This window comes from Monocercomonoides exilis (assembly GCF_001643675.1).
Source record: "Monocercomonoides exilis strain PA203 chromosome Unknown scaffold4-2303458, whole genome shotgun sequence".
In the NCBI taxonomy this organism is placed as follows: Eukaryota; Preaxostyla; order Oxymonadida; family Polymastigidae; genus Monocercomonoides; species Monocercomonoides exilis.
This window is the reverse complement of record NW_027150549.1, coordinates 2,249,031-2,268,996: the sequence shown is the minus strand read 5'-3', so window position 1 is coordinate 2,268,996 and position 19,966 is coordinate 2,249,031. Positions and strand designations below refer to the sequence as shown.

At 40.9% G+C, this 19,966-nt stretch overlaps 4 protein-coding genes across 4 annotated transcripts; 1 reads left to right on the top strand and 3 right to left on the bottom strand.

Annotated features, from left to right (window-relative positions):
- Positions 1 to 1,842: 1,842 nt before the first annotated feature.
- MONOS_7299 (uncharacterized protein) lies at positions 1,843 to 2,118 on the top strand (the record flags this gene model as incomplete). The annotated part of the gene is made up of 2 exons (XM_067877611.1): positions 1,843 to 1,909; positions 1,973 to 2,118. 2 exons carry the CDS (start codon positions 1,843 to 1,845, stop codon positions 2,116 to 2,118), a joined length of 213 nt encoding a protein of 70 aa, XP_067734983.1.
- A 54-nt stretch (positions 2,119 to 2,172) lies between these two features.
- MONOS_7300 (uncharacterized protein) lies at positions 2,173 to 4,027 on the bottom strand (the record flags this gene model as incomplete). The annotated part of the gene is made up of 2 exons (XM_067877614.1): positions 2,173 to 3,316; positions 3,574 to 4,027. The coding sequence occupies 2 exons, from the start codon at positions 4,025 to 4,027 to the stop codon at positions 2,526 to 2,528; spliced, it is 1,245 nt and encodes a 414-aa protein (XP_067734982.1). The 3' UTR covers positions 2,173 to 2,525.
- A 338-nt stretch (positions 4,028 to 4,365) lies between these two features.
- MONOS_7301 (putative mannosyltransferase) lies at positions 4,366 to 5,812 on the bottom strand (the record flags this gene model as incomplete). The annotated part of the gene is made up of 6 exons (XM_067877615.1): positions 4,366 to 4,567; positions 4,672 to 4,753; positions 4,842 to 4,921; positions 5,007 to 5,146; positions 5,207 to 5,309; positions 5,644 to 5,812. 6 exons carry the CDS (start codon positions 5,810 to 5,812, stop codon positions 4,488 to 4,490), a joined length of 654 nt encoding a protein of 217 aa, XP_067734981.1. The 3' UTR covers positions 4,366 to 4,487.
- Positions 5,813 to 5,910: 98 nt separating this feature from the next.
- On the bottom strand, positions 5,911 to 19,623 carry MONOS_7302 (uncharacterized protein; the record flags this gene model as incomplete). The annotated part of the gene is made up of 6 exons (XM_067877616.1): positions 5,911 to 18,000; positions 18,182 to 18,431; positions 18,527 to 18,685; positions 18,797 to 19,022; positions 19,114 to 19,265; positions 19,369 to 19,623. The coding sequence occupies 6 exons, from the start codon at positions 19,621 to 19,623 to the stop codon at positions 6,161 to 6,163; spliced, it is 12,882 nt and encodes a 4,293-aa protein (XP_067734980.1). The 3' UTR covers positions 5,911 to 6,160.
- Positions 19,624 to 19,966: the final 343 nt, after the last annotated feature.

The window sequence follows — 19,966 nt, the reverse complement described above, 5'->3', positions numbered from 1 at the left end:
ATTGCATTGAAAATTCCAAAAGCAAATCGAACCGCAATAATACGTATTTGCTTTATTTCGATAGAATGTACACGAATCAATAATTACATAGTCGTTTTGTCCCGTTATTTGAAATGCTCCATAATGTGGACCTTCATTTTCAATAAAATATGAATCTGTTATTGAAACATCTCCCGCAGATTTGGTATAAATGCGAATAGCTCCGCCAGCTAAGGAAATACATGAATTATTATTAAATGAAGAATTTGTAATAGTAATGAATCCTGTTCCAGTTGCCGATATCGCACCACCCCCATTGTCCCTACTATATGCAGTACTTTTACAATTTAGAAATGTTGTTCTTTCAATGGTTAGCGTTGCATTTCCGGTAATCAGCACTGCTGCTCCATCATAAACCTCACTCACAACGGTAAACAACGAATCACGAAGAATAACATTTCCAGAAGAGTTCACCTGTCTGGTGTTGTTGACCTGTGCTCTGCTCGTGACAAAGCTGCAATTGAAAGACAGGTAATGATGAAAGGTGTGAAATCCATCAAAAATGCATCCGCAATCGGCATCAATAACTTTGTTAAATGTTGAAGACTCCACTTCAATCATGCCAATCCCATTTCCAACGAATTCTCTTTCCTCTGCGAGCCCTTTTCTTCGCATCGCGTCGGGCTTATGGGTGATGTTTTCAAAATGGCATTCGTCCACAGCAACAGATTCCATATTTCCAGCACTCAGAAAAGGATTCATCGAGTTCACAGAAAACGAATGCATTGCACTCCTTTTCAGATGGATTCTCGAGGAAGGTGCGATTGAGTTTGACAAAACAAATCCGCATGCAATGTTTGGTGTTGAACATAAAAGTGAAATATTTTCGAGTCTCAGCAGCCCTCCAAACGAATCACAGAAATTGTCTGAGCCCCAATTTCTCCAAAAAAGGCAATTGCAGAAACAGCATTCAGCTTGGACGTCTCTCAAAAGTGCAACAGGACGCGCACTCCCTCGCACCGCAACTGACTCAAAAAGCACAGTGGAATTCAGCATTGAGAACAAATAGTGTTTTTGATTGTGCTCGCGCTTTTCACAAAAATTCCATCCGGCAGAACCATATTCGAGCGATATTGTACATATTGGATTACTGCTATCTGACTTTCCATGCAACAATTCTTTTTCTTGCAACAAAATTGAATAATGCTTATTTGCGCTTTCAGCAACGACAGAAGCTCCTGCACCAGATTTTCCTGAAGTTCCTGAATATAAATTGCTTTGCGACTGTAGGAGAGCTGGCAAGAGCAAAAGATACACCAGCAACTTCATGCTGCAGCAAAAATCAGTTTGGATGTGATCTTTTCCTTTTATTTCTTATGGAGCATGATCGCAATTGGTTTTATTTTTTTGGTGTTTTGTTTCATCCAAGCATGTGATTGCATCAACGCATGTTTGCCATTGTTTGTGATTTTTCATAAAGCATTTTGAATGAAACATGCATTTTTTTCACAGCGATGAGTGAGTGGTTCATCTGTTTTTGATGATTTTTGTGAGTCAGAAGAGCTGAAACCATGCAATGTTTTTATCAAGAATTTTTGCAGACTATCATTTATTGTATATAAGTGGATGCGCTTTTTCTTTCGCAGATGTGCATGGTTGAGACGGAGAAAGTGAAGATATAAAACAGCAGCAACAATTGCTTCTCAATTGCTGTTCAGGTCATACTGAGTGCATGTGAAAGTTTTAGAATTGATGCAGTCCGATTTTCACGAACCAAAGAGTCACAGGCTGCAATTCTTGGGCTTGGTGGAAGGGCTATGGAAGAAAAGACATTGTTGATTGTGCGGACGAACATGAACAACAATGGAGTGTGAATGGTGCAGAAAGTTGATTTGCATAAAAATTAGCTCGTTGCGAATTGCAGGCAAAGGTGTGATTTTGATGGCATTGGTGATTCATGTCAATTTTTTATTTGTTTGTTTTGTTGATTCAGGTGAAATCTGTTTGTCTTTGCCAATAGTTTGGAATTGCAAATGCTGGCCAGTTTATGTGCGATGCAGTCCCTCTGAGAAAATAGATATATTAGCTTTTCGATGCAACGGTCATTGGAGGATGCCATCCGTGTTAAGTGCGCCATGAATTGCTTTTTCTCCAACTCCTTGTGCTTTTTGAACAAACGGGAAAAGAAAAGATTTGATTTTTGTTTTTGTTTTTGATTTTTTGCAAGTTTCAAGAATGATTGAAAATTTGGAAATGAAAATGAAGAAAACAAAAGATAATCAACAGATTTTCAAAAAAGCCCGCTTCCTTTTCAGAAGCCACACAGACACAAAACAAAACGGAAACATTCGCCAACAGAAACTGCACCAAACTCACAATCAAAAGTGAAAAAAAGACGATTACAGAACAAGATTACAGAATGAAAAAGACGAGGAATAACTATTAGAAATAAACATTCGAATCCGGATAAAGACGCCTCTGCAACAAGCTTTGCTTCTTTAATTATTTTTTTTTTTTCCCCAAAAAAGCAAACGAAGCAAGCATCCTCAAAGCAATGCCAGCATCGAAGCTCGCAATTCAGAATTCCATCCGATTGCTAAGTTGCACAACCCAGCAGCCAACACCAGCACATCGTCAAACCCTTCTTCTTCCAAACACTTTTTGAGCAATGCCGCACGCTCCTTCCGCTGCCCCTTCGAGCTCTCGGCCATTTCATTCAGATAATGTGCCATTTCCCCAGCTCTGGATTTGAGATGTTCTGCGTTGTGCCGAAGCAGCTTTGCAATGTTGTTTGCAACGAGTCTGATCCCTTCTTTCCCAAAAGACGCAAGAAGACCGAATCGCCTTCTGTTCAGCAAAGACAACACAAAGCTCTCGAGCCCCTCTTCTGCTTCTTCGAAATCGCCCCAGCAATCCAGTTCTTTCACACAAACCAGCTTTCGCTTCAACGCTTCGCTCAGAAGGCAGGCAAAGCGGTCTGATTGCGCCACTCTGCCATCTCTGAAGTCCACCCCGTTTTCAATAACATGCACAAACACCCATTTCACCCCAAACAGACTCAGCTCCTTTGCCAGCGCATTTCCGCTTCCTTCCTCTTCTGCCTCGCTCACATCCTCCATCGAGCGCACAAGCGCCTCCAAGCACAGCCAACCCTGGCTCAGCTTCATTTCCTCTGCAATCACATAGTCTTCCTTCGAAACCCCCAAAAAGAAGGGAATGGCACTCAAATAAAGCATGCAAGCAAGCGCCATCCCCGGCAGCCGTATCTTCTTTCTTTTGTGCCTTTCCAGCGCCAGCTCAAATGTCTCTTTCAGAATGTACTTCAGGCAGCCAAAATCTGTTCAAGCAGCATCACAACCCAAACAAAAGAATTGGGAAAGAAGCAAATGAGTCGAAGGTGAACGAAAGCAAATGCACAAACAAAACATCCTCATGGCTTCACTCCCAGTCCCAATCCCAAAAGACTCACCCCTTTGCCAAAAAGAAAATCACAGATTGCATCTCATGCTTCACAGCAAAGTCCTCTCAAAATGAAGAACAAAAAACAAGGAGGGGAAACAAACAGCAAGGAAAACAGAAAGGGTTGCTGCAAACTGGTTGATGTTGTGAGGAACAAAAGCCCAAGAGACGCCAGGCTCACACGAAGTTTCCAGCGCAGCACGCTTGTGGGCAGCCCAAGCACGCCACACAGCAGTCTCCCAAACATCAGTGTGCTCTTTTCGCTGAAGAGCCAGTCTGCGTCGGCGCAGCACACTCCCACCGTCACAAGCTCGACGAGCTCAGCATCCATCAGCGTGTGAGGTATTTTTGCTGCATCCATCAGCTCTCTCTGGAACAGCCGGTCAGAAGCGCAATTGCGCATCTTTTGCACAGTGCTGTACGACAGCCCCTTGCGGATGGAGAACAGCGCAAACACACGCAAAATCTCCCTCCCGGCCTTGTCGCATGAGCGGTTTATCCCGAACTCTTTTTTCAGCTGCTCCAATTGCTCGCAAAACGAATCTCCCAGCAGACACTCACGCGACGCGCTCTGCACAGCTTCCAGCATATCTTGTGTCTCTGAAAGAATCGTTTGTTTTCCAAAACCAATGCTTCAAAGCTTCATTAAATTTTTATTGATAAAAAATATTCACGCTTGAGCATCTCCTAAGATTTGACGTGGTCGGTCTTTTCTTTGGGCAGTTCATTTCAAGCGTTAATTGTTGCGAATTTGGTCTCACACAGTTCTGTTTAACGCTTTTTATATCCATGAAATTTAATTATGGCACTTCTGCATTTCAAAACAAAGTTTTCACAATTATAACTCTTTAGCGTTGTGGTTTCAGAAGGAAACAATATTTCTTTAATTTTTTTTCCAATTATCAGATTGTAAACAAAAGTGTATAGTCTAGAATTCACGCAATTGTTTCGACTGTGAAATGAAGCATCAGTGCCATTGTGACAACCAACGATAGCAAAAGAAAAATAAATAAGACAATCTTACAATGATAATCCATTGCACTCTATTTTTATTCAGGCTTTGGAGGCGGATAATACACTCCTTCAGCTGTCTTCCACTTGTTTTCTGGATCATCCATCTTGTCAAACGCTTTATTTGTGCAGAACAGATCAGATTAGTAAAAACGAAAAATAGAAAAAAAAAAGAGTGGTGAAATTGGAGGTAAATGTCATTAAAAATACTAAAGTCCAAACCTGTCACCTCAATCTGCCCTTGAAGTGGTGATGGAAAAACGTTTGCTTTGTGTGCAAACAGATATCGCTTTGTTTCAACATGCTTTCCCAAGGAGTTGCAAACACAATAAAAGAAAAAGAGAAAGGATATCAATGAGACAAAATATACACCAAAAAGAAAAGTGTTAAACCTGTAGCATCACTGGCAGTCCCCTGTTCCACACATTCCCCGTGTGCCTGTTTGGTTCGCAAATCAACTTCCAATTGTCCACTGTCCGAAAAAAATGCATGTAAATCCCCGCACAAAATATAATTAGCAAATAAAATATCAAAAAATAACCAGCTCATATGCATACGGACGTCTCCTTCCCCCTTTTCTCCAAAACAGCTCACTTCTTGCTGTGCAGATACTGGTGACTTAAAGCTATGAGAGTGAAGGTTCTTTCCTGTCTTCACATGCTCCAATCGAATAATATCTCCACACTCAACAGGTGTTCTGCAATAGAATTCAAATGAAGCAAATAAAAAAAATTGAAAAACAAGCAATGGCGCAAACCCCCTCTTTACAGATCTCCCAAAAGCTCCTTTCACGATCCACAACGAGTTTGGATCATCTCCCTTCGGATAAGCCGTCACCGATTGCTGGAAACTGCCCTGTCCTGAATGCCACACAGAATACAACAACAAGTTGAGTCCATGCGACAGTACATGGCAACACATTTCATTGGCATGTGTGCATAAAAAACAATAATTATTATGTAAATTGAACCATTTTCCGTCAGCAAAACAGTTCAGCCCAAAAGCATGCAAGCAACATAAAGTTTGAAAAAATTAAAATAAAACAAATGAAATGAATTTACAAAACTCAAACACTTCCAAAACAAATATCAAATATTAAATGAATCGCAAAATACCATCATCAAAAAGAAAAAGAAAAAATGCACGTATCGTACGCAAGCACAGACTATTTCCGCAATATATATGCAAACATACCGTACGGCACCTCGTGAGAATGCAGCCGATGGCGCGAATTGATGTGCTGAAGCTTGATGTTAGACCCGAAAGTCACCGCATCTATCTCCTCCTCTTGCTGCTGCTCTCCGCTCTCCTGTGCGCCTAGCAATCCTATCATGCTCAACACTGCAATCATGAAAATCCTCATTTTCGATAATTTGTGATTTTTTTGATCAAGAGATATAATAATAATATCATTCATCTTTTTTTTGGAAATATGTTTTTCAAAAAGGCAAATTATGAATATTTTATATTTTCATAAAAATTTTTGAATACATTTTAATAACTAACATCAAGAAAATGCGGTGATCATTTGATGTCTACAAATAAAGTTGGAAAAAAAAAATAAATGTTAAAGAATTAAAATGGAAAAGCTCAAAATATTGATTAATACATAAAAATACATAATTTGCCTATTGGACAAACAAACATTTTGTTTCATAGATTATTGTTTATTTTTCAGACTCTCAAATAAAACAAAGCCTAATACCTCTCTTTACAAAACTATAACAATCACGCTCAAATTATCCGTTGACTCCAATGCATCAGCAGCTGACCTCAACCTCAGCGCAGCCAGCTCAGCCAGCTGGCCTCTCTTGACTTTCCTGCAGAAGCAGCCGTGTCCTCTCTCGTTTCCTCTGTTCTCCTCGTCTTCGCTGTCAAAGACTGGGTCGTTGAACACATCTGTGTCTGCAGGGTTCATCCAGGGGCAGGCAATTTCAGCGATCTGCTGGTTGTCCATCACATCAAACAGTCCATCGCAGCCAATCACAAGCGCCACATCTTCTCGCTCCCACGACGATGTCTGGACAGCTGCATGTGGAAGAGAGCACTTTTCGCTCTTGTTCTCCTCCTCTTCCTTCTTTTCTGCCATCCGAGCACACAAATGTGGAGGCTGGTTTGTCTCGACATCTTCGTGGCAAGCAGAAGGGAAAGGAATTGGAGGAGAAATCCATTCGTCCAGCACAGCTGCCAAAGACGAATTCAGCTCAACTGGCTCACTCCGCTGGCATCCGCAACTGCGGACAGGAGGCATCTGAAGAGATGAATGAGGCTGTTTCATTGGAGATGAGGGGGTGTTTGAGAACGAGGCTGAGTAAGATGATTCCATCGTGTCTGTTGGCTGTTCTGAATTGGCTGAAGCAACCGTTCTCTCTTTGCCGCATTCTTCAACACATTTCTCATTCTTTTCTTCCTTTCTCTTGCTGTCTTCTTCTTCCTCCTCTTCCTTCTTCTCCTTCTCCTCCTCCTCCTCTCTGCCCAGGTGCAGTCCATTCCATCTGTCGATGTCCAAACAGAACAAGTCTGGCTCGTTGCTGACTGCAGGTGCCATGTCAAAGTCGCCCATCGCTCTGCCCACTGCCAAAATTCCGTTGATGCGCCGCTCGTTCGACACAAAGCCGTTCACGCTCTTGACATACCTCTCTTCTCTCTTGTTGATTGGCTTGTGGTCGATTGTGGCAGCTTTCCCCACAATCTGCATGGAAGGAGACGACAGAAAGAGCGGATGGCGAAGAGAGGCAGAAGGATTTGGAGGAGGAAAGAATTCAGAAGGAGGATGGAAGGATGGATGGCATTCAGCACAAGACGAAGGATGAGGTTGATAGTCAGATGGAGTCGAGGGTGATGATGATGATGGTGATGGTGGTGGTGGTGGTGGATTTGCGGAATTTGCAGGTAAAATAGATTCAGCAGTATCCAAAGAAGAAGAAGGAAGAGGAAGAGGATGAAGATGAGAAGTTGGACAGAAAGAGGTTGTTGGTTTGAAAGAGCTATTTGAGCAAAATGAAGATGCAGAAGAAGCATAAGTTGCTGCTGGAGACATCACAAGTGGCTGAAGAAGATCAGCCGAATGGAAAGGCTGTATAGACAAAGCAGATGAAACATAAGGTGTTGCTGGTGAAAGAGGTGATGGGGTCAGAGAAAGAGACGAAAGAGGAGAAGGAAGAGGAGAAGGTGATACAGCTGGGCTGTGACTATCCTGTAGAGTGGAAGGGGAAGACTGAAGCAGCACTCCAGAAGAAGATGAGGAAGAATACATTTTTGTGGGAGTAATGATTGACTGAGAAAGAGAAGTCGAAGAGTTGCTTGAATGGGTATCCGAAGAACTTCCTTCTTCAGATTCTTTTGAATTGTCTCTCTTTCCATCTTCAGTTTCTCCATTTTTGTTGCTTCTGTTTCCTTTGTCTTTCTCTTCTTCATCCTGTTTGCAATGCCCTCTTTTCCTTGAGCCAAAGACAGAAGCATCGTAAAATCTTGACACGAGAACAGCTCTGCAGTCGCCAACATTAGCGAGGTAGACACGCGATGGGCAGACAACAGCAACAAGGGCACATGCACCGTCTGGCACACACAACTCCTTCATCTGCACAAGCAGCTTGGCAAATGTGGACTGCAGAATTCGTGTCAGCAGCGGTGGATCAGATGAAGATGTTGAGTCAGAAGACGACTGCGATGAAAGAGAGGGACGATCGTTTGAAAGAGAAGGTGCATTTTGGTCTGCAGACACATTCGACAGATCTTCAGAAGCAAAATTCGGATGCTCAGGAACAGGCGCTGCTGATGAAGAGCATACAATTGGCGTTCCAGTTGTTTCTGTCGAATTTCCATCTGCTTTCTTTTCTTCCTCTTTGCCTTCTTCTTTTGATTCTTCTGTGTTGTTCACGTTCTTAATGAACACCCAGTTGCCGTTTTCTCCTTTCTGCTCTTCGCTTTTCACGCAGATTGGGATGCCTTCTGAATCTTTGCTTTTCTCATTCTTTTCGTCGCTTCCTTGTTCAATTTCCTTTTCTCTTTCTCTTTCTCTTTCAATCTCCTTCTCTTTCTCCTTCAACCTTCTCACCGTAACAGCCTCTTTCAGCTTCCTCTTTCTGTTCTCCAAAGCAAATGTGCTGCATTCCTCGAGAAAGACAGAGACAAAGTGCGAAGACAAGAAATTCGCTGCATTTGGTCCTTTGTGTCCGTCAAACACCGCAAAAATGCCACATCCTCCTTCCAATTTGGGGTTGAAGTAGCGAGTGAAAGGAGGGAGGACAGGAGGAGGAGACAAAAGGGAGTGGAGAGAAGGGACATGAGAGGAGAAGAAAGGAGAAGAAGACGATGATGATGAAGATGCAGATGAACCACTGGCGGATGTCAGTGGATGCACAAGCTTCGATTTGATTGAGCCAAAAGACGGGAAAGACGACCAGAATCCTCTTCCTTTGCTTCCACTGTTGGATGAACTTTCAAGTTTTTCCGTTTTTTCTTTTTCTTTTTCTTTCTCTTTGTCATTTCTTCTCAACGCCTCTTTCCTCTCCTGCTTCTCCATCATTTCCTTTGCCTCCTTCTCCCATTGCTCTTCCATTGCTCTCCTTCTCTCCACTTTCTTCTGCCATCTTTCTGCCTCTCTTTCGTTGAAAACTTTCATCCCATCTTTGTGGAACCTTATTTCCTGTGGCATCAGAAGCAGTCTTCTTAAGAGGGGTATTTGGTTGTCTTCGATGAGAGTGCTGATGTCCCACCCCGAACAGGGCAGAATGAGCACAGCATCTTCCATCGTCGGTCTCACACCGCATGTTTCGCAGCAGGAGACAGAGTGAGGCAGAAGAGAAGGAAGAGTTGGGGGTGGAGAAGGAGGAGTGGGAGGGGTTGGGGGTGATGGTGGGGGAGTAGAATCAGAGGGAAGAGGAGAGGAAGGAGGAAGCAGAGGAACGGGGGATGTGGGTGAGGAAGGAAGAGGAGGGAGAGAAGGAGAGGTTGAAGTGTAGGAGGGAGAGAGGAGAGAGGGAGGAGAGGCACAAGGAGAGGAGAGAGAGGGAGGAAGCTGAAGAGACTCAGAGGATGTGTTTGTGGAAGGTAGCCGAAGAGGAGAGAGTGAAGTGGGCGAAATGAAAGGAGAAGGAAGAGGAGAAGAAAGAGAGGAAGACAAAAGAGAAGGAGAAGGAGAAGGAGTAGAAATAGAAATTGTGATGGAATCAGGGGTGCTTGGTAGATTGAGTGGTGATGTTTGATTATCTGTGGATTGAGTGGTGTTGTCTTTTGTGGTTGATTGAGACGAATTGTTTGAAGATGTTTGAGCAGAAGTCAATTCAGAAAGTGTTGTAACTGAAAAAGACGAATTGGAAGATGATGAAGATGATAAAGAAGAAGAAGACGATGATGATAATGATTGATCAGTTGAAGCATCTGAGTCATCACCAAAGGAAACCATCTCTATGATTTCTATCGGCTTTTCTTCTTTCTTCTCTTCTTTTTGAACTTCTGCTTTTGCGTCTGTTGATGAATTTTGATTGTCTTTCTCTTCTTCTTTTTGTTCTTCTTCTTTTTGTTCTTCTTTTCCTTCTTCTTTTCCTTCTTCTTCGCTTTTTATTTCTTTGTCCTTCGTTTCTCCTTCATCCACTTTCTTCGTTTCTTGTTGACTGACATTTTGTGACTTATCATTTTTATGCCTCAAAAGAACAGGAATTGCCATCTCATCTTCACTTTTAGATTCTTCACTTTCTTTTTCTTTCTTCTTTTCTTCTTCTTCTTCTTTTTCTTCCTTTTTGATTGACCCGTTCCAAATGCTTGATGAAGATAGCATAAATGATACTTTCTTCTTCCTCTCTGTTTTCTCTTTCTCATCTTCGTCTTCTTTCTCTTCCTTTTTCATTCCTTCATTCTTTCCATTCTTTCCATTCTGTTCCATTCTCTTTCCTTCTCTGTCATCAGCTGAATGTGCATCTTTGGTGAGCAGAAGAGTCTTCCACTCGTCTTTTGTGGCTGCAAAGTTCGTCTTCGAGTGAAGAAGAGGTGTTCTTGTTCTGTTTTGTGGGGTGGCCAATGAAGATGACGCAATTGGCGTTGAAAACAGAACATTCTTTCTTTTTGTGCCCAGTCGGTGGATGAGTGTGGGCGGAGGTGATTTATCTCCATCATCTGACTCTGATTCTGACTCTGATTCTTCTTTTTCTTCTCCATTTGCTCTTTTGTCACTCTTTTTTGTTTCATTTTCCTTCTTTTCTTTTTCTTTTTCTTTCTCTTTCTCTTCTTTTCCTTCCTTATCATTATCTTCTTCTTCTTCTTCGTCATCCTTCAATCTTCCACTCTTCGTGTGTGGATGGACAGATGGTCTGAGGGTGTCCATTGACAAGAAGGGCGGCAGAAGAGATGGAAGTTCATTCAGCTGAGGATAAATAGAGGTGTATATGGAGGAAGAAGAAGAAGAAGATGTTAAAGAGGATTTTCTGTTGGATGAAGAAGAAGAAAGGAAGAAGGCACTCTTTTTGGAGGAAGAGTTGGATTTGAATGAGGAAGAAGAAGTGAAAGGAGAAAAGGGCATTGAAGAAAGAGGTTTTTTGGATGAAGAAGAAGAGGAAGAGGCAGAGGCAGAAGCAGAAGAGAGAGAAGAGAGGGAAGAATGAGAAGGTTCGAATGAAGCAGCAGATGGAGGGAGAGCACCAAACATTTCAGAGTCAGCGCCAGAAGAGAGGAAGAAAGAGGAAGGAAAAGAAAGAGCTGACTGGGAAGAGGACAAAGAGACAGAAGGAGAAAGTGATCGTCTTTTGGTGTTTGATTGAGAAAGAGTGCGCGAGTGGCGAGTAAAAGATGTTTTGTTCGATGTCGGCTGGGTGGATGTGATTGAAGAGGTCACCAACACTTTCACTGAAGTCACCTCTTCTGCTACTGCTGCTTCTTTTTCTTCTTCTTCTGGTTCCACTTTCTTTGGAATAAGTGCTTCATTCTTTTTGTTGTCTGATTGTTCACTTTCCTTTTTGTCTTCTTTTTTATCTTCTTCTTTGTCTTCTTCTTTTTCATCTGTTTCGTGTTTTTCAGTTTTTTTGCTTCCAAAAGACTCATTCAAAACAGATGTTGGCTGTGCAGAAAAACCAGAAGATGAAGAAATTGTGTCATCTGCTGAAGGAATTAATGGCTCTGTTGGATGTTCAATGGCAGATTCTGCTTCTTCTTCTCCTTTTTCCTTTTCTTTTTCTTCTTCTCCTTTTTCTCCTTTCTCTTTCACTTTTTCTTCTTCTTCTTTCACTTCTTCTTCATATTGTTGTTGTTGTTGAGTGTCATCAGAGGCAGATGAATGATCATCTGATGAATTGTGCAGCAGTTGCGGTTCATCCGAATTGGATGGCAGACATTTTGGTTCTTCTGCTGTTAATTGCTCTACTTGAACAGGTTTTTTCTCTTCTTTTTTCTCTTCTTCATTTTCATTTGCATTCGTATTTGTATTCTCTTTTTGCTTATCTTCTTTTCCTTCTTTCTCTTTCTCTTTCTCTTTCTCTTTCTCTTTCTCTTTCTCTTCGTCATCATCTTCATCTGCCCCTTCCTCTTCTTGTGGAATGCTTCCAAAAAGAGGTTCCTCTTCTTTTTTGTTCTCTTTCTCCTTCTCTTTCTCCTTCTCTTTTCTGATGCTGATTGGAGGAGAAGGAAATGGAGGAAAGCAAAGCGGACACAAGTCATTCTGTTCTGTCTCATCTGTCGACAAAAACATTTGAGAATAAATCTCTTTCGCATCTCTCTCACTTTTCTTCTTTCCTTTCGATTTTGCATCTTCTTCTTCCTCTCCTCCTCCTTCCTTCTCTTTATCTTTATCTTTATCTTTCTCTTTCTCCTTTTCCTTCTCTTTCTCCTTCTCTTTCTCTCTCTTCCCCTTCTTCTCTTCTTTTCCCTTCTCGTTCTCTCCAAAAGATGCAGGAGAAATCGTGTGTTGTGTCTGAAGTGGAGACAGAGGTCTTTTTCTTTGGCTCACAAAAACATAACCGCCTTCTGCCTCGTTTTCTCTCTCTTTTGCCGAAAAGAGGAAGTTGAAGTCGTTTGCATCCATCGACAAGAGAGAGACATCTGTGTCTGCATCACACACAGGAGAAGTGGAAGAGGAAGAGGAAAGAGAAGAAGAAGAAAGAGAAGATGATGGCGAGATATTAGATGTTATCTTTGATTGCTTCTGTTTTGAGTTGTATTTTGTCTTTTGTTGAGTCTTTAGAGAAAGAGAAGAAGAAGAAGAAGAAGAAGAAGAAGAAGAAAGAATGTCATCATCATCAACAGAAGTGTTGTTATGTTCTGTTTCATTGGCAATTTCATCAACAAATGACAAGTCAGGAAGATTGGAATGTGGAAGATGAAGAAGAATGGTTGGAGAAGAAGAAGATGATGATGATGAAATAGAAGAAGATGAAGTGGAATCCAAAGGAGCCATCAGCAGATGATCAGAAGAAGATGTTGGTGAGGATGAAGGGAGAGGAGAAGAGGAAGGAGAAGAAGAAGGAAATAGAGAGGAATAATAACGAATTGAAAAAGAAGGAGAAGAAGAGGAAGAGGAAGATAGAGACAATGAAGAAGATGAAGATGATGAGGAGGAGGAGGAGGAAGAGGAAGAGGAAGAGGAAGATGAAAGAGAAGGAGAAGAAGGAGAGCGAGAAAACAATTTTGAAGTCAGAGAAGAAAGTGAAGTGAAAGGAGAAGATGAAGAAGAAGTTGAAGATGATGATGTTGTTGATGTTGAAATGTGGTCAATTTCAGAAGAATTTGAAGAAGATAAATTGTTTTGTGTTGAAGAAGGAGAAGACGATGAAGACGATGATGATAAGGAGGAGGAAGAAGAAGAAGAAGAAATTGCATTTGGAGAAGATTGCAATGGAATTGTGTCATTTTGAGGAGAAGAAGAAGGAGATGTTGATGAAGGAGAAGGAGAAGGAGAAGAAGAAAGTTGTTGAGAAGAAGCTGAAGGAGATTTTGAGGGATTTGATTTGTAGCCAGCAGAAATGAATGAGATGAATGAACTCATTTTGGAATGCTCTCTTTTTGTGGGTGTGGACGAGACAGAAGAATTTTGTGACGAATTTGTTGTTTCCTCAAATGAAACATCTTCATTCATTTTGTCTGCCTCTTTTGCAGATAAGTTTTCTTTATCTTCTTTTTCTTCCTCTTCCTCTTTCTCATTCATCGTGTCTTCTCTTCCTCTTTCGCTTTCTCTGACATTCATCTCTTCCTCTTCTCTTCCTCTTCCTCTTTCTCTTTCTCTTTCCTTTTCTCTTTCTTTCTCTCTTTCTTTCTCATCTGCTTTCGCTTTCACAGCTTCCTCTCTCATTTTCTGTCTCTCCAATCTTCTTCTCCGCCATTCTCTTTCAAACAACCTCTTTCCCATTGAAAAGGAGACCCATGGCTTGTCAGAGGAAGGGCACTGGGTGGAAGAGACACACCGGATGATGAGAGAGAGAGAAGGAGAAGACAGAAAGAGCATGTTCTGAAGAGTAGAGGAGTGGAGAAGGGGAGAAGAGGAGAAGGAAGAGAAGGAAGAAGAATAATTAGAAGATGAAGAATTAGAAGAGGGATTAGAGGGAGGTGATGGGAAATGAGTGGAAGGTGAAGGAGAAGGAGATGTGGTTGAAAGAGCTGCTGAAGATGTTGAAGAGCTTTTCTTTATTTCTGGTTGTGAAAGAGAAGATGAAGAAGATGATGAAGCTAATGATGAAGAAGAGGCAGATAATGAAGAAGATGAAGATGATGATGAAGAAGATGATGAAGTTGGAGGAGGTATCTGTTTGTGCACAGGAGATGAAGGAGGAGACAAAGAAAGTGTCACTCCCATCGAAACAGCATCAAATGGCAACACTTCTTCTTCTCCTTCCTCTTCTCCTTTTGCTTCTCCTTTCAATTCTTCATCTTCCTCTTCTTCTTCATTTTTCTCCTCTCCTTCTTTCTCTTTCCCTTTCTCCTTCTCCTTCTCCTTCTCTCTTCTCTCCTTCCTTCTGCTTTCTCTTGTCAGATGTGCCATCTGCTCTTTTCTTTCCTCTTCATCCAAATAATAATCCATTTCACTGCCCCATTTCATTGCTCCGATGAAATTGAATGAAATATCCACAAAAAGGAAGTTGCGATGAGGAGGAATATCTGAAACAGATGAAGAAGAAGAAGATGATGATGATGATGATGATGATGATGAAGCAGAAGATGTTGATGATGTTGATGATATTTTTGGTTTAGCTATGGATGATGATAAAGATGATGATGATGATAATGTTGATGATGAGGTTGTATTTGATGAAGATGCATTTGATGGTTTCTGAATGTTTTTGTTTGAATTCAATGGACTTGGAGAAGGTGATGACAAAGCAGAGGAAGATGAAGATGAGAAAGAGGAAGATGAAGCTAATGAGGAAGATGATGATGATGAAGCAGAAAGAGGAGAAGAGAAAGGAGAAGAAGAGGAGGTGGTGGAATAAATAGATGATGAAGAGGAAGAGGAAGGAGAAGATGAGGAGGAAGAAGATGAGGAGGCGGAAGCAGAAGAAGAGGAAGAAGTTGTGAATGGAGAAGAAGGAGGGTTTGGAGAAGAATAAGAAGAAGCAGATGTTTTTGAGCCAGAGAAGATGTGTCTTGTGGAGAATGAGTGTGATGTGGGTGATGTGGATGGCATTGGAACAGAAGAGATGCTGATGGCATTAGAAGAGGCAGATGAAATAGAAGAAGAAGATGATGTTGTTGTTGTTGTTGATGGTGATGGTGATGGTGATGGTGATGGTGATGGTGATAAAGAAGAAGAGGAGGAAGATGAAGAAGCAGATGATGATGATGCATTAGAGCTGTCATTTGCATCTTGTTTCTGTTCATCCTCGTCAGGCATGTCAATGATTGGTCTGTCTGGATAGAATGAAGGAGAAATCGGAGGAGAATCAGCCACATCGCTTTGAGGAAGAGAAACAAGATGCTCTTTTGAGAGAGAAGAAGACAGGAGAGCATTTTGAGTGGAGAAGGGAGGAGAAAATGGAATGTCTTTTATCTCTTTTATCTCTTTTATCTCTTTTATCTCTTTGGAGTCTTTTGGAATACTTTCAGAAGAAGAGGGAGGAGATAGGGGCTGAGGAGGAATATCATCAGAACACGAATGAAGAGAGAGAGAGGAAGAGGAAGAAGAGGAAGATGATGATGACAATTGCAATGGAGATGGCGATGATTCAACAATCTTCAAAGGAGAAGGAGCAGGTGATGAAACAGAATCATCTGATGAAATAGAAGATGATGATGATGATGATGATGATGATGACGATGGTGATGATGATGATGATGAAGTTGTTGTGTTTGCTTCTCCATCAACAATAGATGAGGTGAATGATGATATTATTTTGGCTGTCTCTTCAATTTCTTTGAGAATGGCATTCACTTCTTTCTCCTCTTCTTTTTCTTTCTGTTCGCTTTTTTCTGTTTTCTCTTCTTTTTTGATTGGCTCTTCTTTCTTTTCTTCTTTCTCCTTCTCCTTCTCCTTCTCCTTCTTCTCTGATGAATTATCTTCATCAGCTTTTGCATCCAATGGAGAGGGAGAGGGAGATGGTGATGGTGAAACAGCCAAGTTGGATGAAGAAAGAGAAGAAGAAGATGGAACAAAAGCAATTCTGGTTGATCTCTTTTGTTGGGGTGATGAAGAAGAAGATGGAGAATATGATGGAGACAAAGCAGACGGTGCAGAAGATGATGAAGAAGATGATGATGATGAACAAGGAGAAGGAGAAGGAGAAGGAGAATAAAGAGAAGAATAATTAGACACAAATGGAGAAGGAGAAGGAGAAGAGGAGGAAGAAGATGAATGATGAGAAGAGAGAGTGTGAGGTTCATTGCATTCATTGGTGTGTCCATTGATGAGATGAGCAGTCGAATGGAGCAGTCTGTTCACAACCAGCTCTTGCTGCCTGTCCAAAGAGGGATGGAGAGATAGAATGGACTTTGGGAGTGCTCGAATTCTGTTGTGAGACAAGTCGACGAAAGAGATGTTTTGTGGCTTTTGGCGAAGAGAGAGGGGGAAGCGTGTGGATGGAGGAGATGCCTTCTGAGTGGAAGAGGAAGGACGAAGAGAAGAAGAAGAAGAAGATGATGATGATGATGAAAGGGAAGTAGGAGGAGGAGGAGAAGCATTAGTGTCAGGTGCGTGGAGGTTGAAGAAAGTGTCAGGGAGGTCACATATTCTGTTGTAGGAGAGGTCGAGGCGTGTGAGGAAAGGCAGCTCAGCAAACAGACAAGGCGGAAGAAGAGAAATGCGATTGTGTGCCAGCCGAAGCGATTGGAGTGTGGCAGCGAAGTTGAAGATGAGAGAGGGAAACTCAGAAAGAGCATTGGAGTTGAGGGTCAACGTGACAAGAGGAGACAAAGTGATGGAAGGGTTGGTGGATAAAGCAGTGAGGAATGGAGGATTGGGAGGAAGAGAAGAGGAAGGGGAGGAAGAAGAAAGAGAGGTCTTTGAATGAGGAGGAGGGGGAGGAGGTGGTGGAGGCGGGGGAAGAGTCTGTTTGGATGGAGGTTGAGGTGATGATGTGTCCAATGATGAAACAACAGTTGTGGATGAAAGTGGATCAGATGGAAGAGAAGATGAATGAGAATCAGCTGAACTGGATGAAGAAGGAGAAGGAGAAGGAGAGGAAGAAGAAGAAGAAGGTGATGATGATGATTCTGTTGGAGATGCCCCTTCTGTTTTGTCTGGCTGAGATTTCATCTTTTTTTCTGCTTCTTTTTCTTTCTTCTCCAATTTGGACTTCAACTTCTTCTTCTTCTTCTCTTTCTTCTTCTTCTTCTTGTTGAGTGCCTTTTCTCTCTCAGCACATTCTTTGATCTCTTCATAAGAAGGGAGTGCTTCTATTCTGTTGCCAGAGAGCACGAGGCAGTTGAGTGAAGGTAAGAGAAAGAGCCAAAAGGGCAGTGTGGTGAGGGTGTTGAAGGCGAGAGAGAGACGCTGCAGCTGATTGAGACAGCGGAGAGAGGAAGGGAGACGATGAAGGCGGTTGAAGGAGAGATCGAGCACTTTCAGATAGGAAAGCTTGGCAAACGAGAAGGAGAAGAAGGAAGAGGGTATTGTTTGAGTGTTCTGAGGGGAAGGAGAAGGAGATGGAGAGGATTCTGATGACATCTCAACAGTCTCGTCTGAAGAAGATGAAGAAGAAGAAGAAGCAGATGATGATGCTGATGACGCATTCAATGATTGTTTAGAAGTAACTTCTGGCTCTTTCTTGTTATCATCTTTTGTGCCTTCTTTTTCCTCTTCTTTTGCATCTTTTTGTTCAACTTTGATTCCTTCCTCTTTTTCTTTATCTTTATCTTTATCTTCTCCTTTAACTTCATCTTTCTTTTCATCCTTCTTTTCATCTTCACAACATTTGTTGCTTCCTTCTCCCTTCTCATTTTCCTCTCCTTCTTCTTCTTCTTCTTCTTTTGCCTTTTCCTCTTCCATTGCCTCGTCCATTTCATCGTCAATTCTTTCTATTCTGTTTCCACTCAGCAACAGCACATTCAACTGTGTCAGCTCTGAAATGACAAATGGAATGCGACAGAGCTGGTTGAAGCGCAGATGAAGAGCATTCAATCTCGATGGCAGTTGGATCGCTGAAGTTAAAGAAGAAGAAGAATATCATAAAGAATACACATGAAGATATCATATTCAATGGAAATGGATGGGGTATAACAAAATGATATTTGAATGAACGTATTAAAGATTCCAATAAACAAAACAAAATAAAATAAAATAAAATAAAAACCAAAGAAAAGAAGGTTAAATAAAACATACGTCCCAATTCAGTCAGTCTGTTTCTGTCACACGCAAACAGCAGAGTGATTGAGCCGAGTGGAGGAGAGAGGGAAAGGTAGTTGTCTGACAGGTTTATTCGAAGCACAGTCGAAATGGCTGAAGAAGATGATGACGATGATGACGATGAGGAAGAAGAAGAGGAAGAAGAAGCATTCCGAAAGTGATGAGGGTAATGAAGAGGAGGGCACCACTGAATGAAATTTGACGAGGCAAAAAGGGAAGCCAGTGACTTTACAAAAATGAATGAAAATGAGTCAAAATAGAAAAAAGCAATTAAATCAATAAAAACATCTTTGATTCTTCAACCAAAAAAAAAAATCGAACTGTTTGTTGCTCAAGCGAAGAAGGCAGCTGAGTGATCTTGTTTTCTCCCACCCACAACAGCCGCAGATGAGGCAGATGTTGACACAGCTGCATTGGAATCATCTCCAATTCGTTGTGTGTCAGAAGAAGTTGATTCAGCTTCGGAAAGACAGAAAGCGTCTGATATAAAAAACAAACAAGCAAATATTAAGTTTTGAGGAAAAGAAAAGTTGTTATATCGAAACAAGAAAGCACAATATTATCTTTGAGTTTCCAAAACAAATCTAATACCTCAGGATCAATTGACCTTATGTGATTGAATCGGAGATCCAATGTTTGAAGTGATGGCAAAGAAGATGGATGAGGAAATGAAAATTTCCCTTCCAGTTCATTCAAATACAAAGTTAGGGAAATCAGAGAAGCACAATCCATTGGAGATTTCAGGCTTTTAAGAAGATTTCCATCAATTCCCATCTGCACTAATTTTGGATGCGCAATCGCGGGGAGCGTTGTCAACCTTAAAATATTGCAAAGTTTCAAATGTGTTTTCATAAAAATGTGTTTCAAGTTAGAATTAATTTCAATTTTCAAAAGCCATTTATCTATACTTATTTCTATTTATCCAAATGTTGTGCAGATTAGGAAATAAAATTCCCAAATCGTGCTTTAATGTTGTAATCTTATTATCGGTTAAAATGAGATCAGCTAGATTTGACAAAACTACATGAGGAATTGTATCAATCACATTTGAAGTCAAATCCTGTATTAAAGCAAAGATTAAAAACATTTCAAAAAAAATAAATTTTTCAAAATTTTACAAATTGAGTTTTTTTCATTCAAATGATTCTTAAAATATCTCATACAAGCTTGGTTAGAGTATCCATCCCTGAAAGTGAACTTGGCAAAGATTGCATTTGGTTTTTCCCCAAAAGTAGAACCCTCAATTTTGGAAATAATGCTCTTATAGGAGGTACAGTTGTAAGGAGATTTCCTGATAGCGAAAGAGAAACTAGATTCGGATGTTTTTGGGTAATAAGAGGCTTTGGTATTTCAAGAAATTTGTAATCGGCATAGTTCATAGTTTCAGCATTCACATTATGACTATGCTGAGGACCCATTTATGTGGCACTTTTATCTTTCAATTTTGTTAATAAATATAACAATCGACTTTAAACAATCAAACAAAACTTTACTGATCACAATAAAGCACGTAATGAAGGTATTTGCGATCTTTGAATTTTTTCTCAGCAAGTTTACATTAAAAGAAAGATTAAATGTATTTCACTCATGAAAAAAAAATGTTTCGAATATTCACATTTATTTTCAATTATTATTTTCCAATTTTTTCTTGAAAGAGCATTATCAAAATGAAAATCAGAAAAGACTTTTTTTTAGATTAATGAAATATTTCTTTTAAAGCCTTATCTCAAAAATTAACCGTTCATGTTTTCTCTTTTAGTA